This window comes from Zerene cesonia, chromosome 25 (genome assembly GCF_012273895.1).
Source record: "Zerene cesonia ecotype Mississippi chromosome 25, Zerene_cesonia_1.1, whole genome shotgun sequence".
Lineage (NCBI taxonomy): Eukaryota > Metazoa > Arthropoda > Insecta > Lepidoptera > Pieridae > Zerene > Zerene cesonia.
In genome coordinates this window covers 1739428-1762290 of record NC_052126.1, presented here as the reverse complement: position 1 = coordinate 1762290, position 22863 = coordinate 1739428, and the positions used below count along the sequence as shown (strand labels likewise).

Here is a 22863-nt window from a genome sequence, read left to right as displayed (position 1 = left end):
AGACACCCGAGCGGAATCCATACTGATATTTTGAGATTATAGCATGCTTTTCAAGGAAGTTGGTTAGCCTTTTAGAGACTATCTTTTCGAGAATCTTCGAGATACACGGAAGAAGCGAGATAGGGCGGTAGTTGGAGGGTTCGAAACAATCACCAGATTTGTAGATAGGAACTATGATAGATTTTTTTAGCACATTAGGATAAACGCCAGTACTAATACTGAGGTTGCATAGAAAAACTATAGGTTCGGCTAAAATGTGTGAGAACTTTTTGAGGATTTTTGTAGTTAGGCCGTCCCAACCAGGCGCACTATTAGGTTTCAAGGAGTTTACTATAGTCATCACTTCATAGATGTCCGTTGGTGTGAAAGCCATGGAGTGCACAGGCCCATTGCTACTTGCCGCATTCCTTGTGAGTTCATATTCTGAATAATTGATTGTTTTAATTATATTGTTCGCCAGAGTCTGCCCTACAGTTGCGAAAAATGTGTTTGCTTTGTCAAGTGAATCAATATTAGATGTTTTAGGTGAGAGTAAGTTATTATCACTATTTTTGTTTTTATGAACATTGCAAATTTCTTTGATTGTATTCCAAGTCTTTTTCATATTTCCTTTGTTAGTGAGTAGTTGATTTTTATAGTATATGTGTTTTTGTGTTTTTAGAATTTTAGTGCAGGTGTTTCTATAACGTAAGTAGATGCCACGCATTATGGTGTTATCTGGGTTTTTATTGAGCTTTTTGTGCATAGCATCTCTTTTTCTTATAGACCTTAGGATCCCTGGTGTGATCCAGGGTTTAAGTTTTTGCCTACTTTTTGGAATCTTAGTCTCTTTTGTGCTCTCCTGAATAGCCTCATTTATACAGTTTAGGAATATTTTTGTTGCCAAGTTAGAATCCTCTATATCATAGAATTTAAAGTTCAACCAAGATCTTTGTTCAAGTATAGTATCAAGTTTTTGCATGTCTATTTTACAAGTCTTTTTAGGTTGCGATTTAATTTGTAATGGTTCTTCGATGAAAAGAAAAATAGGCTTGTGATCGGTAAGTTCTGGCAACGTAGCAGTATGGCAAGATTTTGTAGTTTTGATCATGAAATGGTCTAGGCAAGCGTAATTTCGTGTTGGTTGGTTGATACCTGGAGAAAGGCCGTGCATTGCCATAAGATTTAAATATTCGTTAGTATAATTACTTGTATTGTCGTTTATTGTATCTAAATTAATGTCCCCGGTGAATATAACATCCTTAGTTTTAATTTGTTGTAAAACTTTATCTAGTGAGTGTAAATAAGGATTCGGGTTAGTGTAGCAAGGGGGTCTATAAGAGCAAATAACGCTACAATTATTATTAATGGTTAGAAGTAAGCAGTTACCTTCCTCAATGAATTTGAGGTTCATGACACTTGATAGTTAACTCATTTCTTACATATGCCACAATGCCGTCGTTTTGATTAAGGCTATTTTTTGAATAAAACATATTATAATGTGCTAAAAGCGGTGGGGAACTTTCAGCATTTGTCCAGCATTCGGTAAGCACGATTACGTCTAATTTAAAATCCATTGCAGCAATGTTAGCTACAAGATTGTCAAAATTACAGTTTATGCTTCTTATGTTGGCCGTCAAAATTGAAAATCCGCGTCTTGAGTGTAACTTAAGTACGTACCGACCTTCTGAGTATGTATTGAGGTTTACACATGTTATTTTAGAACTGTTTTCAATGTCGGATGCTATATCATTAATTACGATATTGAATGTTTCGTTTTAATAGAAAAATGACTCTTGAGTAATATGCCCCATAAATAAGTAAATATTAATAATAAAAATTGACAATTGAATGAATAACATGTATTGAATATATTCAGGATATAGCTAGATGGATATTTGTAATTAACGAATCGTGAAAATTGCATTTTGTTAGATAGCAAAGCTAACAAAGTGCAGGTTCGACAGAGAGAAAGAATATCAATGCTGGGTGAGATAACATTAAGCTTGTAATTATTATAATGTGGTAGTATGTTGGAATAGAAATAAAAACTATACACCTGGCACCCAAAGCAATGTATAAACTCGTTAAGCAAAATATGCTCGAATCTTACACGTAGGCGTAATAAAAAGCATTTTTGTATGTAGCAGGTTACATAAAGATTATGGTATTTGTTAAAGTTGCCGAGTTTAATTGTAAGTATGTTTTTATGTGTGTTTATGCTAAGAGGATAATAAATGGATATGATTTGTGTGTTGGAAGTTGGATTTAGATTAATATTAAGAAGAATAAGAATTAATGACAATGAAGAGACTGAGAAAACTAAAACTAGTCATTTTTTGTTTTTAAGTTGGTTTAGTTGATCCTCTGTTTTAACATAAATGTGTGGAGCACCTTCTTTTTTGCGTATGTAAATACGGCCATTGGTCATCCAGCAAAATGCATAACCTTCTGATTTAGCGAATTCTCTCGCATGATAAAACAGCTGTTTGTCTAATTTAGTTAGAAAATCTGAAATAAACACAGGAAGAGGCTGTCCGTCGAAGCCGAAATGATGAGTGTTCAGTTTAGGGCTTCCTGTCTGTCTATTGAATCTTCTAACTGCCTCCATAACTATACCTTTACTATTTGTATCTGAGAACTCCATAATCAACGTTGACTCCAGTGCTTCTCTTCGGCTTGGCAGGCGATAAACATCGCGTATGGTAATATTATTGGATGACTCTAAACAAAGAGTGTTTATAAAACTTTTGGCAATTAAGAAGAGGTCGCCCTTTTTTTCGTTCAATTTTTTGGGAAGTTTCCTGATTTCAATGCTAGTAATCCTGTTGCTCTTTTCCAAACTGTTCAACCGTGCATCTATGGTATTTAATCTTATATTAAGTTCTTTTGATTCGTTTTTAACTATTTTAATTTGATCGTGCAAATTTTCAATTTTTTCTGACAAGAAGTTTAGCGATGCCTCAATGTCGTTATTTGTTTTTATTACGGAAGTGATATTTTTATCCATATCGGCTATACTTTTTTCCAATTTATCTAAACGAATGTTTTGATTTATTAACATTTTGTTGAACATTTTTTGAAGTAGTTCCTGCATTTCTGATTTAAACATCGCAAATTCATCAATTTCGCCTCCAGACAGACGTCGTCGTTTTTCACATCTTAATGTGACATTAGATTCAGAGTCATTTTCATCCGAAGGCAAGTTCAGTTGTGGAGCAGAAAGCGTTTTGGAGGAATTCGGCGGTGAGCGGTACATGTTAAAAATTAAGTAAGTGCTGAGTAAGATTGCGTCACAGACGTAAGAGGGTAGGACGAAATGTTTAACGCGACGATATTTCAGTGCCTCTCAGTCACTCTTGCAGCACGTGTTATAGCCTTGTTTCGCCAGGAGACGTCACTTGAAGTGTGAGAAGGATGTGAATATGGATTACTCACTGTGTGGCTTCACTGATGTACCAGGATGTCATGCAGCGAGGAGTTCTTAATACTAGTTAACACTTTATGCCGATACTGTTTGCGTTTGTTATCCTATTATTTATCAGATATTTGATTAGTTTTAAGATGATATTTTAAATTAATTCTTTAACATACACGTCTACTTGTATTAATGTCTAAGGCGAGAAGGATTTTGGAAGGACATTTGAAGGACATTTGTTACAATATTTGTCTGTATGTCTATTTGCCCCGAATCTCTTCGGCTTTTTTTCACAGGCCGATTTTGACAGGACTTTTATTGGCAGATTAACACCAGTTCTAGTCAGTTCGGTTCTAGTGGACCATGGTTGGTGTTATTCCAGTTGTCCAACTATCTACGTACCAAATTTCATTGCATACGGTTCAGTCGTTTTTGCGGGAAAGAGTAACACACACATACACATACATCCATCCTGACAAACTTAGGATTGAGCTTAGGGATTTATTCATATTCTTCACTATACAGTATAAAACAACAAACAACAAAGTTGCTTTCTCTGTCCCTATGTAACTATGTATGCTTAAATCTTTAAAACTACGCAACGGATTTTGATGGGGTTTTTTTAATACATAGTATGATTCAAGAGGAAGGTTTATAAGTACAATAACATTTTAAGCTACTTCGATTTATTACGTGCGAAGCCACGGGCAATAGCTATCTATATATTAAGTTCCTAAACTAAAAAAAAAACTTCTCAGTACCTTCTCCGCCTGCAAGTTCCTCAGCGAGACGGCATCAGCATCCAATATGGACGGCTTGTAGCTCTGCTGCAGGCTGCGATACTTGTCGCCCTTCGACATGGATGACGCTCGCTCTGAAATTACGTTATACACTAGTTGCGCGCCCCGACTCCGTCCGGCTTGTCAATTATCGTAATTGAAATAAACTATTCTATATTATTAAGTTTAATAGAATTACACGTGGTGTGCAAATTTGATTCAAATGGGTTGAGTATTTTTGGAATGCATCGCGGACCAACAATGTGACACGTAATTTATATATATATATATATATATAGAGACATAATGAATTTTTTAAAAACCAACATACAGTAAAACTTGATTAAGTGGGACCTGGATAAGTGAGAAACCTCCGTAACTGGAACTCATGCTGAGGTCCCAACACTTTGGCACTGAATTACCTCTGTTAGTGGGACGAGGTAAACCTCTATATCTGGGATTTGTTCTTTTGATTTATCATCATAGTTACCTCTATAATTGAGACAGCGAGTAAATTTTATATGCATAAACCTCTGTAACTGAGATAATATTGTTTGTTTACTCATTCTTATTCTACCCACAAATTCCACACGTAATTCCAAGTACGTAAGTACGTTCGTACGTACGTTCAGTTTTAGTTTCACTTTACTATCATACAAATGTTTATTTGAAAAATGTCAAAACGAAAGCTACAATCGTTATCATTACGTGAAAAACTGAAGTTAATATCCGTTTATGAAAGTGGGAAGATACGCGAAGAGACCTCTATTAATGGAAACCTCTGTAAATGAGACAGATATTTATTTATACCTGTATATCTGAGACACTGGGTAAGTGGAATACCTCTATAAGTGAAACGACATTGCAGGTCCCTTGATGTCTCACTTAACCAGGTTTCACTGTACTTATTTTATATAAAAGATAGAACCGTCTTCAAATTTTCAGAACTAGATCAAATTTTAGTATCATTAAAAACGGTGAAAAATATAGCAAAATACATTCGTCTTGATAACCATGTTTTTCTGAAGTCGGTTGAAAAAAAAAAAATACAATTAAAATCTAACCAAACGCTACGCAACAAAAATTTGAGCTCAGCTTGTAATAACTTTCGTAAGTAAGTATAAATACTAGTAAACTTAAAAAATAATGTATGTATATATAGCAGAATATGTATTGAAAAGACCACACACCCCGCACTTCCCCAGCTGGGACGGTATAAAAATCCCCATAGCTCCGTCTCCTGTCCGCGAACATGTCCACTCTGCTGTCGCCGGCCCAAGTGCGGGGACCGTCCCACACACTGCGCGGGGACAGTTCGCGTTCCGCTTGCGTTAGTTTTGGCGGCCACTGGAATCCATAGCAAGAAGTCATCAAGGAGTCATATTGTGTGTGTGTGTGTGGGGGGGGGGGGGGGGGGGGGGGGAGGATCTTAATATGACAAGGAATTGCCACTTCACAACATTATTTCATTATAAAGTTTGTATGCGTGTTTGTATAAAACCACTGTTTGGTACATTTGGAATGCATAGACAAACAGACAGGTAAACATATTATGTTAAAAAAAAACCGTCAAATTTATAGGCGATTAATTAAACGACCGATTAAACCAGTTGCATGCGATACGTACTTAATAATATTGTAAATGGTGATGGCACGCAGCAATTTTATGATAGCATTTTGTGTCTTTGAATAGGTAGGAGGCTAGAAAGTGGCATGGCACACATAAGTGGCATTGAATCGCAGTAAAACATCTCATTGCCAAGGGAATAGATCTTTTTTTTTTTAAGTGGGGAAATCTTGCATAGATACCCACGACCCCCCGGGAAAGAGGCCGCGGGTTATGTCGGATTCTTACCGACTAAAACCCCACTGTGTTCCGTCAAGCCGCATTGATGAAGGGGCCATGGGCACTTGTTGGATTCGTCCGCGACCAAGGGGAAAAGATCTTACATCACGATGCGTATTTGAATCACTACGGAATTTACGAATACCGGTAGATGGCGCTGTATTAAAAATATGGCATATATGTCTTTTACTGCTAATTTTCATCGACCACGCGAGCAAAGCCCCGGGCGGAATGCTCGTAATATACAAAGTTTTTATATACTTACTGTATACAGATCGTTGTCATCCGTTTGCACGGCTACGGAGAGCGGCATATGTCTGTCCACTTGCACACCAGTATCCACTTTACTGAAAATCATTTTTATTACTTTGTAGATACAAACATATTGATTAAGTTAAGGATAATATTATATATAATTTGCTTTTGAATTCAGTAAAAAAATATTTCTTGTACTTATTATGTAATACATCGATTCAGATAAAAAAATATATTAAATTATATATTTTAAATTAATGAGTGTTCTTCAAACTATTTTATCTGAGTTAACTTCTATATTTATACTAGCTAACTCGATTTATTATTAAAAAAAAACTCACGTGGTATATGCATTATTAGCGCCCGAAACCCTGGTATAGCTGAAGCTGCCTCGCCTTGCGTCGCTATCGCCCTCTCGCTCTAGCTCGCGCCGCTCCCGCTCTCGCTCTCTCTCTTCCTCTAGCCTCTCTTTCTCTTCGCGTTCGCGTTTCTCGCGCTCTTGTTTCTCTTTTTCTTCCTGCTTTATTTTCGCTTGCTGTAAAAATATATTTAATTTATAAATATAATTTTCCTCTATTGTGGTTATAATTTTTTTGTTAAATACTAGAAATGTTACAAATATTTTGTTAATTCGCGATAATATTTTTATTTAATACAAGCGGTCCGCCCCAGCTCCTCCCATGGTACCTATACAGATTACAACACTAATGGATCACGTATGTATACAATGTTTTTTTTACATTAGAAATTTGGAACAAATAGCTCTAAATTAACAGTACAGATGTTTTCTGGATGCTTGCGACTCGTCTATTATCCGTAAGGTACATACAAAGTCTAAAAATACTATTCTCTCCCCAACAGTCTTCCCTTCTATGTGGGAGCCGAGCACGCTTTGGCACGAATTGTCAATTGAGACAGCTCGCACCGGGTAAACACCACACCCCCACAGAAGACCGGCGTGAAATAGCAGCATGCTACTATGTTTCGTCCGGTGAGAGGGCGAGCCGGAGGCCCGTTTCCCTTTCCTTACCCGTCCCAGCCCGTTACTACTTTCCACTCGACAATCCTTTCCCTATCCTTCCCCAAAAGGCACTACCTCTGCGAAAGTACATGGGCGGTGGTGACGTCCATAAAGTCCCACCTGATCCAGATACTCGCGGTACTGGCGCTGGCGGATCTTGCGCAGCGTGTTCCTGCGCCGCTCGTACTCGCCGAGCCCGAGCAGAACATCGCCGCTGCTCCGCTCGCCGCGCGTCAGCGGGTTGTTCGGGGAGTATTCGCCCGCTTTCAGCATCACTGGGAGCCCTAGGTAACGCTGCGGATTGTGAGCTTCCATTGTAGTGTTCTGCGTTGGTGTTTAGTTTGTATGGCAGTTTTGTATTATAACTATTTAATAATCTTTTTAAAATATTAAGACTGGTTTTAGGGTGACGCTGACCGTTATTGCTGGCAACCGAAACGTATGAATTTCTATCAGCACTGACGGTTAGCGTGTGATCAACGTGACACTAAAACCAGTCGAAATACACTCATTCTATTGATTCAATGATTTTTTGGAGATAACATAACTTGGTATTATAACTATAATACATCATATCATTATAATTAAGTTTAATAAATACAGAAATAATATTTCAGGAAATACATATAGTTCAAGTACTGAACAAAAATGATCAAATTCTCATCAAATTTATATCAGAACAAGGCGTCATTATCTAAATAAAATTCAAACTAAATCGATATAAAGCAATAGCTACATGGATCTCTTATTACGATGTAATTAATTAAAGCATAAAAATGACTATAATATATCTGCCAACGCAAATCATACTTTCAAAACCATCGTGAACCTAGCCTGGAGCATAAATCTACCCTCAATGTAAAGTGCATTGACCTATATCGAATCAATACAGTCATACCAGTCCACACCGCGTTACATGCAAATTCCAGCGTGTAATTATTGCGTGCTGGTTGCGCGTATGTTACATGATGGACGTCCTTAACCAATTGGGCTATGTCTACATTTACTGGTGGAAATATTACTGCAATTGATCTCGAAAAGCACTAAACGTGTGCGAATAAAAGGTTTTGAGTTTTTACGATTATATACACGAATAAATATAATATAAATACTGTTTTCCAATGCTTATTATAGGAAATTTCGTGAGGAACATGTGGTATACAAAATGTGACATTTGACATTTGTAAAGCCACATTTCTAGCGTGGTATTATGACCTAAATTTCTCATATAACTCGTGTGTGATTATAATTCTTACACGAAGACTGAAACAACTTGGTCATAAAAATAGTATTGGACCATTTAATGCCCGGCGGAAATTGTTGATACCATGAATACGAGTAAAACATTACAATTACCTGGGGGAGGGGGGGGTTTATAGATACATATAAAAGAAATACTAATTCCAGAGTGGTAAAGAGACAGTTGTTTACGTCGGCTAGAGCCATCGCTTTCCAGCATTGGAATTAGTACTGCTTCAAGGCGTTGCGGTAACGCCCCTATGTCATTATCCTTCTTAAAAATTCATTTACATATTATAAAACAAACATCTATACACTCCTTTATCCGATAACAACTCAATTAGACCGCTACGCTTTTTCTACGGTGCTATGTCTCACGATTAACATTCAGTGTCACATAGTTAACACGCCTCAATGATTATAATTAATTCAACGATGATTGTGGAAGTAATTGGAGAGATTCGCAATAGAAATTCCGTTCGGAAATACTTGCGCTGTTGAAAGTTTGTAGTTTTATGATTTTCATCGTGAATAATTGCTCTATATAAGCAATTAGTTCTGTTCTTTTTTGGGTTCATGGTTTTTAAATAAAAAATCTCGCTTGTTTAGAATGTGTACATACTTTAGTTTGAAAGAGATGGATTTATGGAGAAAAAAAATAGATAAGCTAATTAGTACCTACATCAAAATATGAGTTAATGTTTATTGGTCAGTAAAAATAAGTGGTTCAATATATCTTTTCTCAGACATATATTATTAACCGAAAGAGTCATAAAAAATACATATTTTCGTACCAATAAAACTGACTCAATTTCTCTTAAAATCCTTCAATCTGATATTGACAGTGTTCGTCAAACACATTTTCATTTTTTTACCTTCTGGGTACCTTCATAAAATAACCATTAACAGTTTCAAGCTGAGTTTACAATTGAACAATACGTAGGCGTAATAGCAGTGACCCGAAAGCGCTGATTTATATATACCGTGACCGTTTAGATTCCACCCAAACAAAACAACTGTGATTTATCGCTGTCATTAATAAAGGATAGTTTATCATAATCCATAGTCCCTTACTAATATTATAGAACAGTGGGTCTTTTTATTGGGTCTGTCTTTAAGGGAGGAAATATTCAACATACTATGTCTTTTGGGCGAAAAAAGAAGAGCATGTGGTGGTGGTTCTTTGGTGACCAATATCAAAGTATATTAGCAGAAACCTCGGGATCTCCTATGGGACGCACCAAGGTCAGAAAAGTAGGTCTGCTACATCTCCACATCTGAATTGCCGATTTGAGTGTTTTTTTGATTAACAAACTATATGATCCCAAAATCAGACAGGCATGATGAATAATTTATGAGATATTAATAAAAAAATCTTCTTATGTTAAACTTTTACAATAATTTACACAACTTATAGGTACATTCATGTATGAAGATCCAACACACATGTCTCTATATGAATAACTCAAGTAAGAACTAGCTAAATTCTAACCTATTTCCTATTATGTTCGGTCAGACTTTGAGACAATTTACCTGCAAGTACTTCCAGCTAACATATTGTCGTATTCAAGACGGCAAGTTGCTTGAAGGCAACGTCTCTGCGAGTTACGATATGGCGAATATTAATAGGCATGGATGATCGCTTGATATTCCTTGCAATTTCGATTGTACATATATGTTCGATTGTATATATGTAAAGCTCGATTCAAAAGTAATAAAATATATATAGCCTATGTTGCTTAGTAAAGTTGCAGCTTTCTAATGGTGAATTTTTAAAATCAGTCTTGTGGTTTTTATGCGTGAAAAGTTACGAACATACAAAAATTCTTTATTATATTAGTGTAGATAAGCAGAAAAGTAGCCTATGACATTCTCTAGCCTCTTACTATCTAGACACAAAAATCATACCACAAAAGCGCTCCGTTACTGCGTACGATAACAGTTTGTTAGGACGAAAAGAACTCTAACAAAATTCTTACACAAAGATTTTGGAAATTATGTTAAGTCTTTCATTTCACATTTCACTACCAACCCGGTCGGCACCCTAAGCAGACTGATAATAGCAGTAGGGACTGCTATATAGGTATTTTTAGGGTAGGTTGCTGAATCACGGTTTTGATGATTATGAATTTAATAAGTAGTAATTGACACATTGTATTTTTTGGATATTAAATATAATTATCATAATTGTTCTAGATCCAGATAACTCACCGAAATCAATAGAAAATGTTGTTAATTATTGTAATTAGCTATTTCATATAGAGCTTATTGAAATAATTGACTCATATGTTATATCTTACACTCGTACCACCACACGCTTCCTTGACAATAATAATATTAATGATTTTTTTTAATTTACAAAATTTTCAATTATATTAATGTTTTGTCTATTCTATCGGTAAGGAGTGTTTTTAAGTTTTTTATTATTAAATTTATCAACAATTCTTGATAACTTAACAATTAAACAAATTTCAATTAAATCAGTCCGCCTAAAGAAAAAATTGAGCCTAAAAGGAGTCTTAAAAAAGCCTTATAATTTCGGACATGATGAATTGCATGCAAGAATGGCGCAAGTCACAATGACTTCTTCTACCTTCCATATTTAAAAATATAGAGATATGAAAGAATATTTGATGTGTGTGGCCATTTTCTTTCGCCAATTTTCATCGAACAAAGCTGAGAACTCTCTCGTCTAATTTAGCTTAAAAAAAAAAACAATGAAAACCGATTTTTCTGATCCGGAGCTAAGATGCTACAGAGACACATACACACGCACTCACAAAAATATAAAATTCCTCCTTTTAACGTTCGGCGTTGAGGGTTAAAAACAATACAAGACAAAAACAACAATTATCTATGAAAATGTCAAGAAAAAAAGAATGATGTGAAACTATGGAGTGATAGATGTTTGAAAGTATACTACGAATTTATATACATTGTACCTTACGTCGTTTTATGAGAACGTTGTTTTTTATATAAAAAAAACAATGAACTTGTGCTTCGTCCAGTAGCGAGCGCTCACCCCTGCCCATGAACCTTTACAAGAACCCTTGTGAAGGTGTTGTTGGCCTTTTAAGGAAAAGAGTTTTTTTTTAATTATTATTGTTTAGTATTGTTCGTTCAAAAATACTACTAAGAGTATCAATACAGTAATCAAAATCAAACAAACAACCTAAACTTTCAAGGACACAAAGTTACATTTGAGACCGAAGAAAATTCCAGCCTTCAAACACCATTCCGTCTGTCCTTGAACGTTTAGCGCCATGACGTGATCTCGCATCGCATTATAGCATGCTATTAGGTTGATATTAAGGTCGCTACTTAAGCAAATTATTTTGCAACTATTGGATATTGGTGAAAAACATTGGCACCGAAAATCAATGGAACTGGTGTGGTGTGGACCCAATTTAACGATTTTCTATAAGATTTTTAGATTAGTCTAGGATCTAGGAGGAAGGAAATATTTTAACTGTTGTTAGTCAGCGAGTTAGTAGCCTTTGGTGCAATATCATGAAAGTAAGAATCCGCATAAGAGAACTGACTGCAGAGAACTGACTAATATTACACGTTTTTAGATAAAAAGTAAAGTATATGTGAAGAAGTCTGAAATGGACAAAAGCAAGTAACTAATATGATTATGGTTAGTTATCACTTTTGTTATATAATTTGAACTATATTCTAATATTATAGACGCGAAAGTGTGTAAGTATCTATGGACGTAATATATTTTTTACTCTTTCACGCGAGAAAAGTTTATCGTATCTGTATGAAGTGACGCGATGCGAGTGATTGCGAGTGACGCCGCGGGTTTAGAGCAAGTATTTACATAATAGAAATTTGATTTTTCTATTTATCTGATGTGTGCTATTTGTATACAACTACTGTGTTCTATTTGCCTGATAAGTATGTTATTAAAATTGATTATTAATTTAAGTTTTGGTTCTTTGTATAACAGCATATTAGAACAAACTGTTTATACGCAGGTAATTTTAATTAATTGGCATATAATATTGTTCGAAGGCGTGCTTTTGGGAGTTAAAATGTCATATTTTAGGTGTGGACAGGAGGGTCAGAGGGAGTGACGGGGTGTGGTTGGTAGGTAAACCTGAAAATTACATTAAGGCTTGGCTATGTTCATGATAGAGGCAGTCGATTTATACTAATTACTAGCAGAAGCCCACGACTTTGCCCGTGTAAATTGTAAATTTAGCCTATAAAATACCCTGCTAAAGTTCATGGGCGCTGGTGATCGCTTACCGTCAGATGAACCACCAGCTTTAAGCATAACTGGCTGGAGCTCGCGGTATTCCTAGGAGATTTTTCAACTGTATTTTTTTGGGTTTGCTAACCTCGAACTTTCGACTGGGTGAACCGATTTCTTCTATTTTTATTTATAAGCTGTTGCTCTCGTGTCTCCTCCCTCACCATTTAAATTTAGTCTAATTTTATTAATTATTTATTAATAAAATTTGGTCTAATTATATTAATTATTTATCGTATCAACTATAATGAGCCTTAATAAATAAGTATATATGTATATATACGTGGGAAATGGACAGTGAGGGATTCAACAACAACAACTAAATGTTAAAAATATTTTTTTTATATTGGTTCACATTTTATCCACTCTAATAAAATAGAATACAACCACGCTGCACTATGTCTCATCTAATGGATTGTCGCTTCAGTCTTCAAGTAGTTAATGCGTTCAATTGCAAACAAATTTAAAAAGATTTAACAAAACGTTGTATAATAAACTAAAAAAGTTTTAAAATCTAACTACGAAATACATAATACATTATGATTAATGTTGACTATACTGTATTCGGAGTTATTTATAGTCTTTCACGCATAGAAAATAAGTTTTTTAAATATCAGATAATTTACTTATATTAGTTGTTACTATATAGCTATACTAGACTATAAGTACATTTTAATAAAACGATAGATAAAACGCATTCGCAACAACTGCTATATTGAAAGAGATGGGGGTGAAATAGGAAGGTAGATTGTACGGAGATTGTTGTTATCACGGGAAAATGCACGCGGGCGAAGTCGCGGTCGGAAAGCTAACTAATAACTAGTAAGCTCTCATATCTCTTATATTTAACGTTAAAATAACTTACGTCAGATTTACTACACATCTTAGCTTCCAAAAAGAATAACAGTACCTAAACACCAAATTAACCAAGAGTCCACAAGAAAAAAAAAATAAAAAAAAAAATCAATATTACAAATAGAAAAACGTTTAATACACAAACATGTAAGTTTATCACTGTTATTTTTATTTAATCACTATATTCATGCTCGCATCAAACTCCAATCAGCACTTAAATACACAAATAATTATTGTCAACATAAGTAGGTACACTCAATACAAAAAATCCAAAGTACAGTCCAGCAGAGAAATTCACTGACTAAATAACCGCGACTGTACCATTAACACTGGCGCTTCTTGGCAAACTAAGCGTTAATTCCTGCGCCAAGTTGCAAATTCAGTACGCTTCAATGCAAAAGTGTAATTTCTCGCTCGTAAACGTTTCACACCGCGACTCGAAGCAATGAATATTCAAAGATATTTCTTTCTCTGAGTAAAATTGCATATCAAACGAGTATGTAGTTAATAAAAGATGCGATCATAAGCGGAGAATCGAATCATGAAGCAAACATAGAAGGTTTTCGAAATGTTTTATTTGTAAACGCGTTAAATCTTTCACTTTTATAGACATTAAACGACAATTGATTGGATTGAGGCTACGGTTTTACGGGTATAAAACAACACTACTACTATTTTAATTTTTTTCTATGAATTTTACATAAAATTATGAGCAAATATATATATATATATAGTAGATAGTGATAATATAGTATAAGTTAAGGTATGAGTTATTGGAGAAGGAAATATGAACGTGAACCACCTACTTTTAGTTGCGTCACCGCCTATGATTATAACAAGTGTTCCAAAACACAAAATTACGAGGTTAAAATTCACACGATTCTTCATAAAATTGCTCAGTTTGTTGGCCAAACACAATGTATACTTTGTTTGCTGCATAACGCTTCGTAAAGTGTTTTTGGAGTTCCGTTGCTATATTATCAAAATAAGTCTTATATGAAACTGATCGAAAAAATATCGAGTGAATTCTATAAAGCTTGATAAATAAATTATGTACTATTATTTTATACACAACGAAACGTGAAATAACTGGATAGAAACGTGAAATGAATGGCTTTTGATCATTGTCGTAGTGTTAAATTACGGGAAAATAGCAATTAGATCTTAGAGGGCAAATAGTTACTCTCATAGATATAAAAACAAAAATACACGTTGCTATAAGCTAAGTTTTTTTTTTACAGATATTTAAGTATTTGAGGAAACAGCCTTCAAATAATAGACAATAACATAAGAACACTCCCTAACCCATCAATAACAATGCGGACGATGTAACGGATCACGGAAGACGAAAAGACGAAAAGATGATAATCTACTAGATATATCAGGCGCAGGACAAAACGTCTAGATTGTCCTTTGTGAAATTGGAAGTGTGGAGATATACAATTTTTACTACAAGCGCGGCATACGCGTTGACCTGGGACGTAACCGCACAAATTCAACTTTACCTCTATATAAAATTAGTAGATTTTATTTCCAATAATAAGTGAATAGAGAGAGAAAATCAGGCCTACGGAACCCTATACTCTGAATTAAACACTCGTAAAATTATCTTTACTCGTAATAGTATTATAATGGTGTAATTTTTAATGTTTTTCTTACATATGTTACAATCAAATTTATGAGGTCAGTTTTAGATGATACAAGATAATGTATAGATGTTAGATATATATTTATTATTATGTCTTCGATAACGTAGGCACTTTACGTTACGATCATATAGACTTTATTAAGTCGCATATATTCCTATTATTATTATACGAATTGGTATGAATATAATTCCCGAATACAAACAATATGATTTTATTCCTTAATTGTTATAGTATTAAAGTAAGTAAGAGAACAAAAGGAATAAATTCCAGCGTTATTATAAGTTATTCTCTAAATGACTGTACACTAACTTGGTATAGAAAAAGTAAAAATAACAACAGCATACATCATCTTACCCACTGCCAATTATGAGCCAAATACGTCTGTCTGGACGATCATTAAACTTCGCAAACCCTTTATAACGTACCTACTAATATTATCAACTATCTATGTCGCGTGCCTCCACTCGCGATTAAAAGCAAGTATTTTTTAACTTAGGTATATGTTATTCTGATAGATAAGCTACGTCACTGCCGAGTATCATCAAAATACGTTCAGTGGTTTTTGCGTGAAAGATTAACAAAGATACATTTATACATTCTTAACTTTTGCTCAAATAATATTGGTAGGATTTAGCGTATCGTTTAACAGTTTTCATAGAAGGTAGATGGAACCCTTTGGAAGGACATATTGTATATACCTACTAATATTATAAACCTATAGTTTGTGAATTTTGTCGGTTCGTAAAATTGTTGGGGGAAATCTTTGGATGTAATGAAGTGATTTTAAAAATTATTTTAACAATAGAAAGCCACGTTGTCTACGTGTGTCTTACACTACGTTTTATGTGGGTTATTTTAAAGTTAACCCAGGCGAAGCCTGGTCGAGTAGCTGGTCTGCCACTTAAGTTGTTGATGGAAGTTGAGAATATAAGCAAATATTCGTTAGAAAAACATGAAGTTATTTTTCACGAAAACATTTTTATTTATATAAAATTTTTATGTACCCATACGCATTACCGACAGCTCTCAAAGTAAGGTCAAGCCTTATATGCTACGCTATAGTGTGCAAAATAAATAAATATACATACGGGCCGTATTTGGTAAAACACGTATAACCTAATTAATAATATAATAAACTAGCGGTCCTCCCCGGCTTCGCCCGTGGTACATATATAGCCTATAGCTTTCCTAAATATATGGGCTATCTGACACTGAAATAATTTTTCAAGTCGGACCAGCAGTTCCTGAGATTAGCGCGTTCAAACAAACAAACTTTTCAGCTTTATGATATTAGTATAGATTAATCATTATTAAACTATTAAATTAGTATCAGTATAATTATATTTGTAGAAAATATAGTCAATGTTAGTTAAAACTGTCTCACCGTCTATAGAATCCCTCACATTTTTGGAAAATTGAATCGTAATAATTTATATCTCGGCATGAAGGCTCACGTAAATAATTTGAGGATGATTTTACGAGTAACTCGTGACTATCCCATCTCATCGTATTGTATTTTGTAATTAGCGATACACCGATTAACAGTGTCCTTGTAACTTGAATAACAATGCATTGTATTATATTTGATTAGCGAATAGCGCCGATGCATATCACCGTGTACATAATAACTATATAAGCGCATAAAATGCCTTCGTATTAGCCAATGTAATAAAAACACTGAAAATTGAGAAATTATTATTGGAAAAGTCTGTCAAAATTTGTTATTTTTGTTATATATCCAACAATCATTGATTAATCTAATATTTTAAACTCAATATTCAGAAAATTGCTTTTTGGAAGACGTCATTGATAAATAGTACAACCTTAATAAAACACTTGCTTTGTGGTTTATTCTTTATTAAAGAATTGCGGGTAGTTGAGTTTATTAACTCTACGGTAATGTATTGAGAGTAAAGACTTTTTTGTACGTAATGAATAAATTCCATTAGAAAGCTTCTGAATCATCATTCATAACCGAGTAAGAGGAACTAGTCAATATTTTTTTATCTGGTGTCAACCCCGGCGGAGACAGGGTAACCATCTATTTATTCTATATAGTACACTGTATCATTAATAATAATACAGTGGACTCAATTTTTCTTTCTTTAATATAACACGTATTATACATTACATTACATTAGACAGTTTAACGCATCGTTGCACTCTTAGAGACAACATTTGAAATTAATAGTTTCCGTCAAGAAAAAAAGCAATGAAAATACGTAATTCTGTTTTTGAATTATACAAAAAAGATGCACAGTTAGCCTTCGAGCATAACAATAAACACAAATTACACCATGTGGTTAAAGATGCTATATCTTTATAACGTTAAACCACAAATCGTACCACGTAATTAAAATATAATACGCATATTATGAAATACGATATAGCTGCCTGCATCTAAGGTGCGTTCACACACGATCCTAGACTAAAAGTAAGAACGTAAATCGTAATTGAATGCAGTTGAAAATGTTAGTTTAATCTCATCGTACTAGCTAGGTATTAATAAAGTATATAATACAACGTGCAATTTAAGATACACTTTTCAAATATATATTTATTACTAAACCTTAGTTTGTGGATGAATATATATGGTGTATTTTATTTTATACTATTTTTATATTTATGTTTTATATTTATTTAAATTTGATTATTCCGAATAGGCTTTCATTTATGAACCCAACCTTAGAACATCGAAATAGTTATCTTATATCGTTAAACACCACTAGACATTATCAGTTGCCATAAGCTGACATTATGTAATGACTAATGACATTATCTATATAAATAAATAGTTGCTATTTGAATTATTTTCCAATTGGACAAGTACTTCCTGAGATAAGAACGTTGAAACAAACAATCTCAATTTAAATAGTCCAATTATCGTGGTAGGCTACATATAAGCTTAAATAGAAGCGATATGGAATGAAAAATGCGGGTAAGATCGTGGGGAACAGCTAGTAATTACACAAAGCTAAGAAACACTAACTCTACATATACATGTCTCAGTATCTTGCTTTTTATATGAGCGTGGGCGAATCAACTCGATTTATTGCACTCTAGTTGATATGGCATTGCCAATGATAAACTCATGTATAGCACGACCTTAACTCGCCAATTTTCTTCATTCAAACAATTAATTTATAACTACTAAAATAACATAACGATTTTTTACGTTTGAGATATTAGTAATACTTATTTTTAAAAATGTCTGGGTTTAAAGCGATGTATGAAACATACCGAAATATGAGAAATTTTAAATCATTTATTAAACAATTTATTTGAATAGATGTAAAAATGTTTTATAGTTTAATAGCGTTTGAAATTTATTGGATTTTTAACAGACCCGACGGGTATTTTTCTTTTGTCATCCTTACAATATCTTATCTTAATATACAAAGATCGAACACGACAAATTGCTTGTGAGGACAGGTTATGCTCGACAGAAGGCCTACAATAACAAAACACAACATTTACCACAACTCTATTCTCTTTAAAAAAAACTGTTTTCCGAACCATTGGTAAATAGCTTATAGAAGTCTAATTTTAAAATGTTTTGTTTTATACTGTGTTTTTTTTCTTTTATATTGAGACCATAAATGCCATTATATTATTGCTTAATTGCCTTAAATGACATTCAATTAATCAGGCAAAAAATCTTCCGTATTTATCTCCCTACATCAGCTGAGACCGCGTCTTTTCCCAACCTTTTACTTTACTGAAACTTCATCCATTCAATCAATTACAATACAACTCAAAATCAACTCACCCGTATATATCTCTCTAAGTCTGGCGGGATCTCCTCGTCTTTTTCCTCACTCTTCCCTTCGCTTGTTGCATTGTTTTCCGACAGTGCTCTCGGCCGGTTGAACTTTACACTCCTGTTGACTCTGTTCGAATTCTCTTTCTCATCTACATCCTAGAAAGAGAATAGAATAGATTATTTCTATAGAGACGCGTATGTATTGAATTATTATGTGTTGAATTATTATATTATGTATTGAATTATTTCTATAGAGAAACGTATGTATTTTGTAGGTATCAGTATGCCAGTTCGAAACAAGTAGATCGATGTTCGTTATAGTAAACAATACCCACGTTATAGAATAAATTAGAACCCTCTATGACCCCTCTATGATGCCTTCAAATAATAAACAACAAGTAGCAGTAGACCAATTTGATCGGTATAACTAATAAGGCATTAATTTATGAAATAGAGTAGATATTTTGTTTCATAATATATTTCAAATGCTATTTAAAGAAAGGTTGCATAAGCCCAAATATGTGATAACATAACTAGGTGTACTATGTCACTCTCTCACCTCCTATCTTCACATAAAAACCATACCATAAAATCGCTCTCGTGCGACGTTACGAAAGACAAATAAACAAACACACTTGACATTCACAATATTATTAGTAAATTTATCAATTTTCTCACTCTTCAGTCCATTGAACATATTTAACATAAAAAATTGCTACATAGGTTTTATCTCAACTCAAGTTAGTTCCAATAGTTCCATATATTTCTTCATCATACATAATAAAAACAAGTGTAGTATAATAGACAAAATTTCATTTTCTTACATGATAACATGTAATCAATATAACTCTAATATGAATGGAAAAATGCCTCGGGTTATTAGAAGCACTGACATTAAGGGCTAGCAATAACATTTATAATAAAGTAGTTCATACATAATAAATTGATTACTATGCTTCAATGGACTTTAGTTAATTTGACGTAGGTTTTAAGTTTGTGAAAGATCTAGAAGAAAGTTAATCTAATGATAAAAAACTGGCTAAGTGAGAGTCAATAAAAAGAAACAAAAAGTGTGCTGTTTTATTTATCCCTTTTTATATTTTTTTTAATAGATAAATTTTAACTTTTTATTATAAAAGTTCATAGGACACAACCTGGTGATATACAGACAGTGGAGCCTTCATAATGTGGTTCTTTTTGTATTTATTGGGTATGGAACCATTAAAATGAGTTTTTATTTTAATTTTTTACAATTATATAAAATATTAGCATGCCCGGCCACGCGTTGCTGTGGCTGAGTTATAATTAAAAATATTAAGATTATAAATTATTGGGATAATTAATCTGAATAAATCTATCCTATATCTTAAGTTGGACAAAATTACACATAAAATGCCAAATTTCATCAAAATTGGTTGAATTGGTGAAGAGTTCATTGGAAACAGACATCATGACACGGAATTTTTATATATTAAGACTAGCTGACCCGGCAAACACTGTTCTGCCTTACTCTTATAATTTAAGGATATGAAAAATAGATGTTGCCCTATTCTCAGACATACCCAATATTCACACAAAATATCATAAGAATTAGTCCAGCCGTTTCAGAGGAGTTTAATAACTAAAATTGTGACACGGGAGTTTTATATATAAGATTATGGTCTCTTTTCTAACTACAAATTAACATCTAATATATAAAATTCTCGTGTCACAGTTTTCGTTGCCATACTCCTCCGAAACGGGTTGACCGATTCCTCTGAAATTTGGTAAGCATATTGGGTAGGTCTGAGAATCGGCCAACATCTATTTTTTATCCCGATATTCCTACGGGATACGGACTTACGCGGGTGAAACCGCAGGGCGCAGCTAGTATTACATAAATATGAAAGTTTGTTGCGATGGATGGTAAAAAAGGTAATCAAATCTGTAATACATTTGGTACATAGCCTGGATTAATACAAACACTTTTTTTATGTATCTTGAAAGTGAAGCAGACAGTTTGAGCTATTAGCTATTATGTTATATATTTTGGTAGCTGTAATATGAATGAATAAATCACTTTTAAAATCCGTTAAAAAGTCTTTAATTCTAAATGAATGAATAATTTATCATAATAATATTGTACATGTATCAAATATGAGAAACCCACAAATTTTACTGCATTTTAGGAATTAATGTAATGTTATCTTAACTAATATTATAACAAAATAAAGTTTGAGACTTTGTGAGTTATAGTGTGTAATCTCTGGATGTACTAAATCGATTTCAATAAATTTTTTAGAGAAAGAAGACCATATTATTTGTGAGTGCCGAGGGCTATATTTTTGTTGGTTTTATACCAGAATAACTCTGGTGGAGCCCAGTCTAAAAATGAGAGAATCATAAAAGTACAAGTATTAAATGTGTAAATTAATTGCTAATAATCGAAACTAATAATCTATTAAATAAATATATATATCTATTTATAATTTATTTTTGATTTCTGAGTAACAATTTACGGTTTTTTGTATGAATTTAAATCAAACTTATTGTAGTTTAAAAAATGCAGTTCAAAATCTTTTGTTTGTAATTATTGTAATAAATCTAAGAAAATATTTTAATAAAGATGAAACTTGAAGAGATGGAAATAACTTACTTTCCGCAAATTATATTATTAAAAAATTTTAAACACAACTATATTAGCCTAATTTGTGTGGTTATATGTAACTAACTACATTTTGACCCCCTTCAAACAGACAGGTCTAATTCAAACTTTGTACACTTATCAAGGATCAGGATAAAAGTTTAATAAAATGCAATATTAACAACATTCAATTTCTTAAACATAAAGTAAACAAACACTAACTAAAAGCACTCAATAGAACTATAGAAAAAAAGCTGCACCAAATCATAATTATTATCATTAATAAATTTTAAATACTATAATTTACATGTCATATTAAATATTACTGTACCTCGAATACACTGAAATTACGAGAAATAACGAAGCATGCGCGACCGGCCTCTGTGAAATACGCAACCGAACAAGATACATATTATATGCAATGACTATTAAAATTATAGCTACCTAGAATACTAGGTTTCCCCGCGAGCTAGAGCCTAGACGTCTGCGCTGTAGAATCAATATACTACCGTAGCCCGTAGCGGTTAACTCTGCGTTCAATACTCGTTAGAGGCTAAATTAGCTTGTACAAAAGTATGTAGTAGAGAGACAGACATTTAGATCATATCAAGTCTATTGATAAAGAAAAAAATTTTAAATGGTATTTCTATAATCTGTACATCGTCCTTTAGCATTTTAATATTGTAAGGTATTGTAAACTGCGTAATATGTTATATGAGCGAAGTGAATATTTTATAAAATTTACCTTCATGCTTACTTCATCGTTTTTATCAGATAGCCCCAAAAGCGTTTTCTCTTTTTCTATCTCACGCCGTTTTTCTTGTATAAGCCTTTCTAAATCTTCTGATAACATTGTTTCAGCAGCAGGAAAGTATTATGGCGGGAAAATTGGCACTTTCACTTAAAATGTAACGACTTGCTGAATATTATTATACACTAAAAAAATCGTAACAAATTACAATCAACTTAGAAACACAGTTTAGTCATTGTTTATCAATATAAATAGTATTTTTAAGATTTAAACAACGGTAAAACGGTTTAAATTTTGCATTTGAATGTTTGTTTTCTTTCGTAATTGACATATTCTTCAAGTGCCTTTTAGGACCAATCAACGTAGGTAACCAATTCAATGCGATTCGTTAAACGCAAACGCGATGTTAAAATATAATGAAAAT

General features: G+C 33.4%; 2 protein-coding genes across 4 annotated transcripts in view; both read right to left on the bottom strand.

Annotated features, from left to right (window-relative positions):
* The window catches only part of LOC119836691 (trichohyalin-like), a 32220-nt gene extending 9559 nt beyond the window's left edge, over positions 1–22661 (bottom strand). The window contains exons 1-7 of one of the 3 annotated variants that reach the window (XM_038362103.1): positions 22434–22661; positions 19072–19221; positions 7419–7592; positions 6619–6812; positions 6288–6369; positions 5367–5523; positions 4159–4271 (exon numbers count right to left, since the gene is read on the bottom strand). In XM_038362103.1, the coding sequence (XP_038218031.1) occupies positions 4159–4271; positions 5367–5523; positions 6288–6369; positions 6619–6812; positions 7419–7592; positions 19072–19221; positions 22434–22541 (978 nt within the window). In that variant the 5' untranslated portion in view covers positions 22542–22661. Of the gene's footprint in view, positions 1–4158; positions 4272–5366; positions 5524–6287; positions 6370–6618; positions 6813–7418; positions 7593–13663; positions 14009–19071; positions 19222–22019; positions 22162–22433 lie in introns of those variants that run through there. The other 2 variants (XM_038362105.1, XM_038362104.1) reach the window with 2 other exon arrangements.
* On the bottom strand, positions 62–3969 carry LOC119836692. The gene has a single exon (XM_038362106.1). The coding sequence runs from the start codon at positions 3236–3238 to the stop codon at positions 2312–2314; it is 927 nt and encodes a 308-aa protein (XP_038218034.1). The 5' UTR covers positions 3239–3969; the 3' UTR covers positions 62–2311.
* Positions 22662–22863: the final 202 nt, after the last annotated feature.

What these genes read in the sequence shown, in the direction of transcription:
- LOC119836692 (XM_038362106.1), bottom strand. Translation starts at nt 3,238, where the DNA reads ATGTACCGCTCACCGCCGAATTCCTCCAAAACGCTTTCTGCTCCACAA.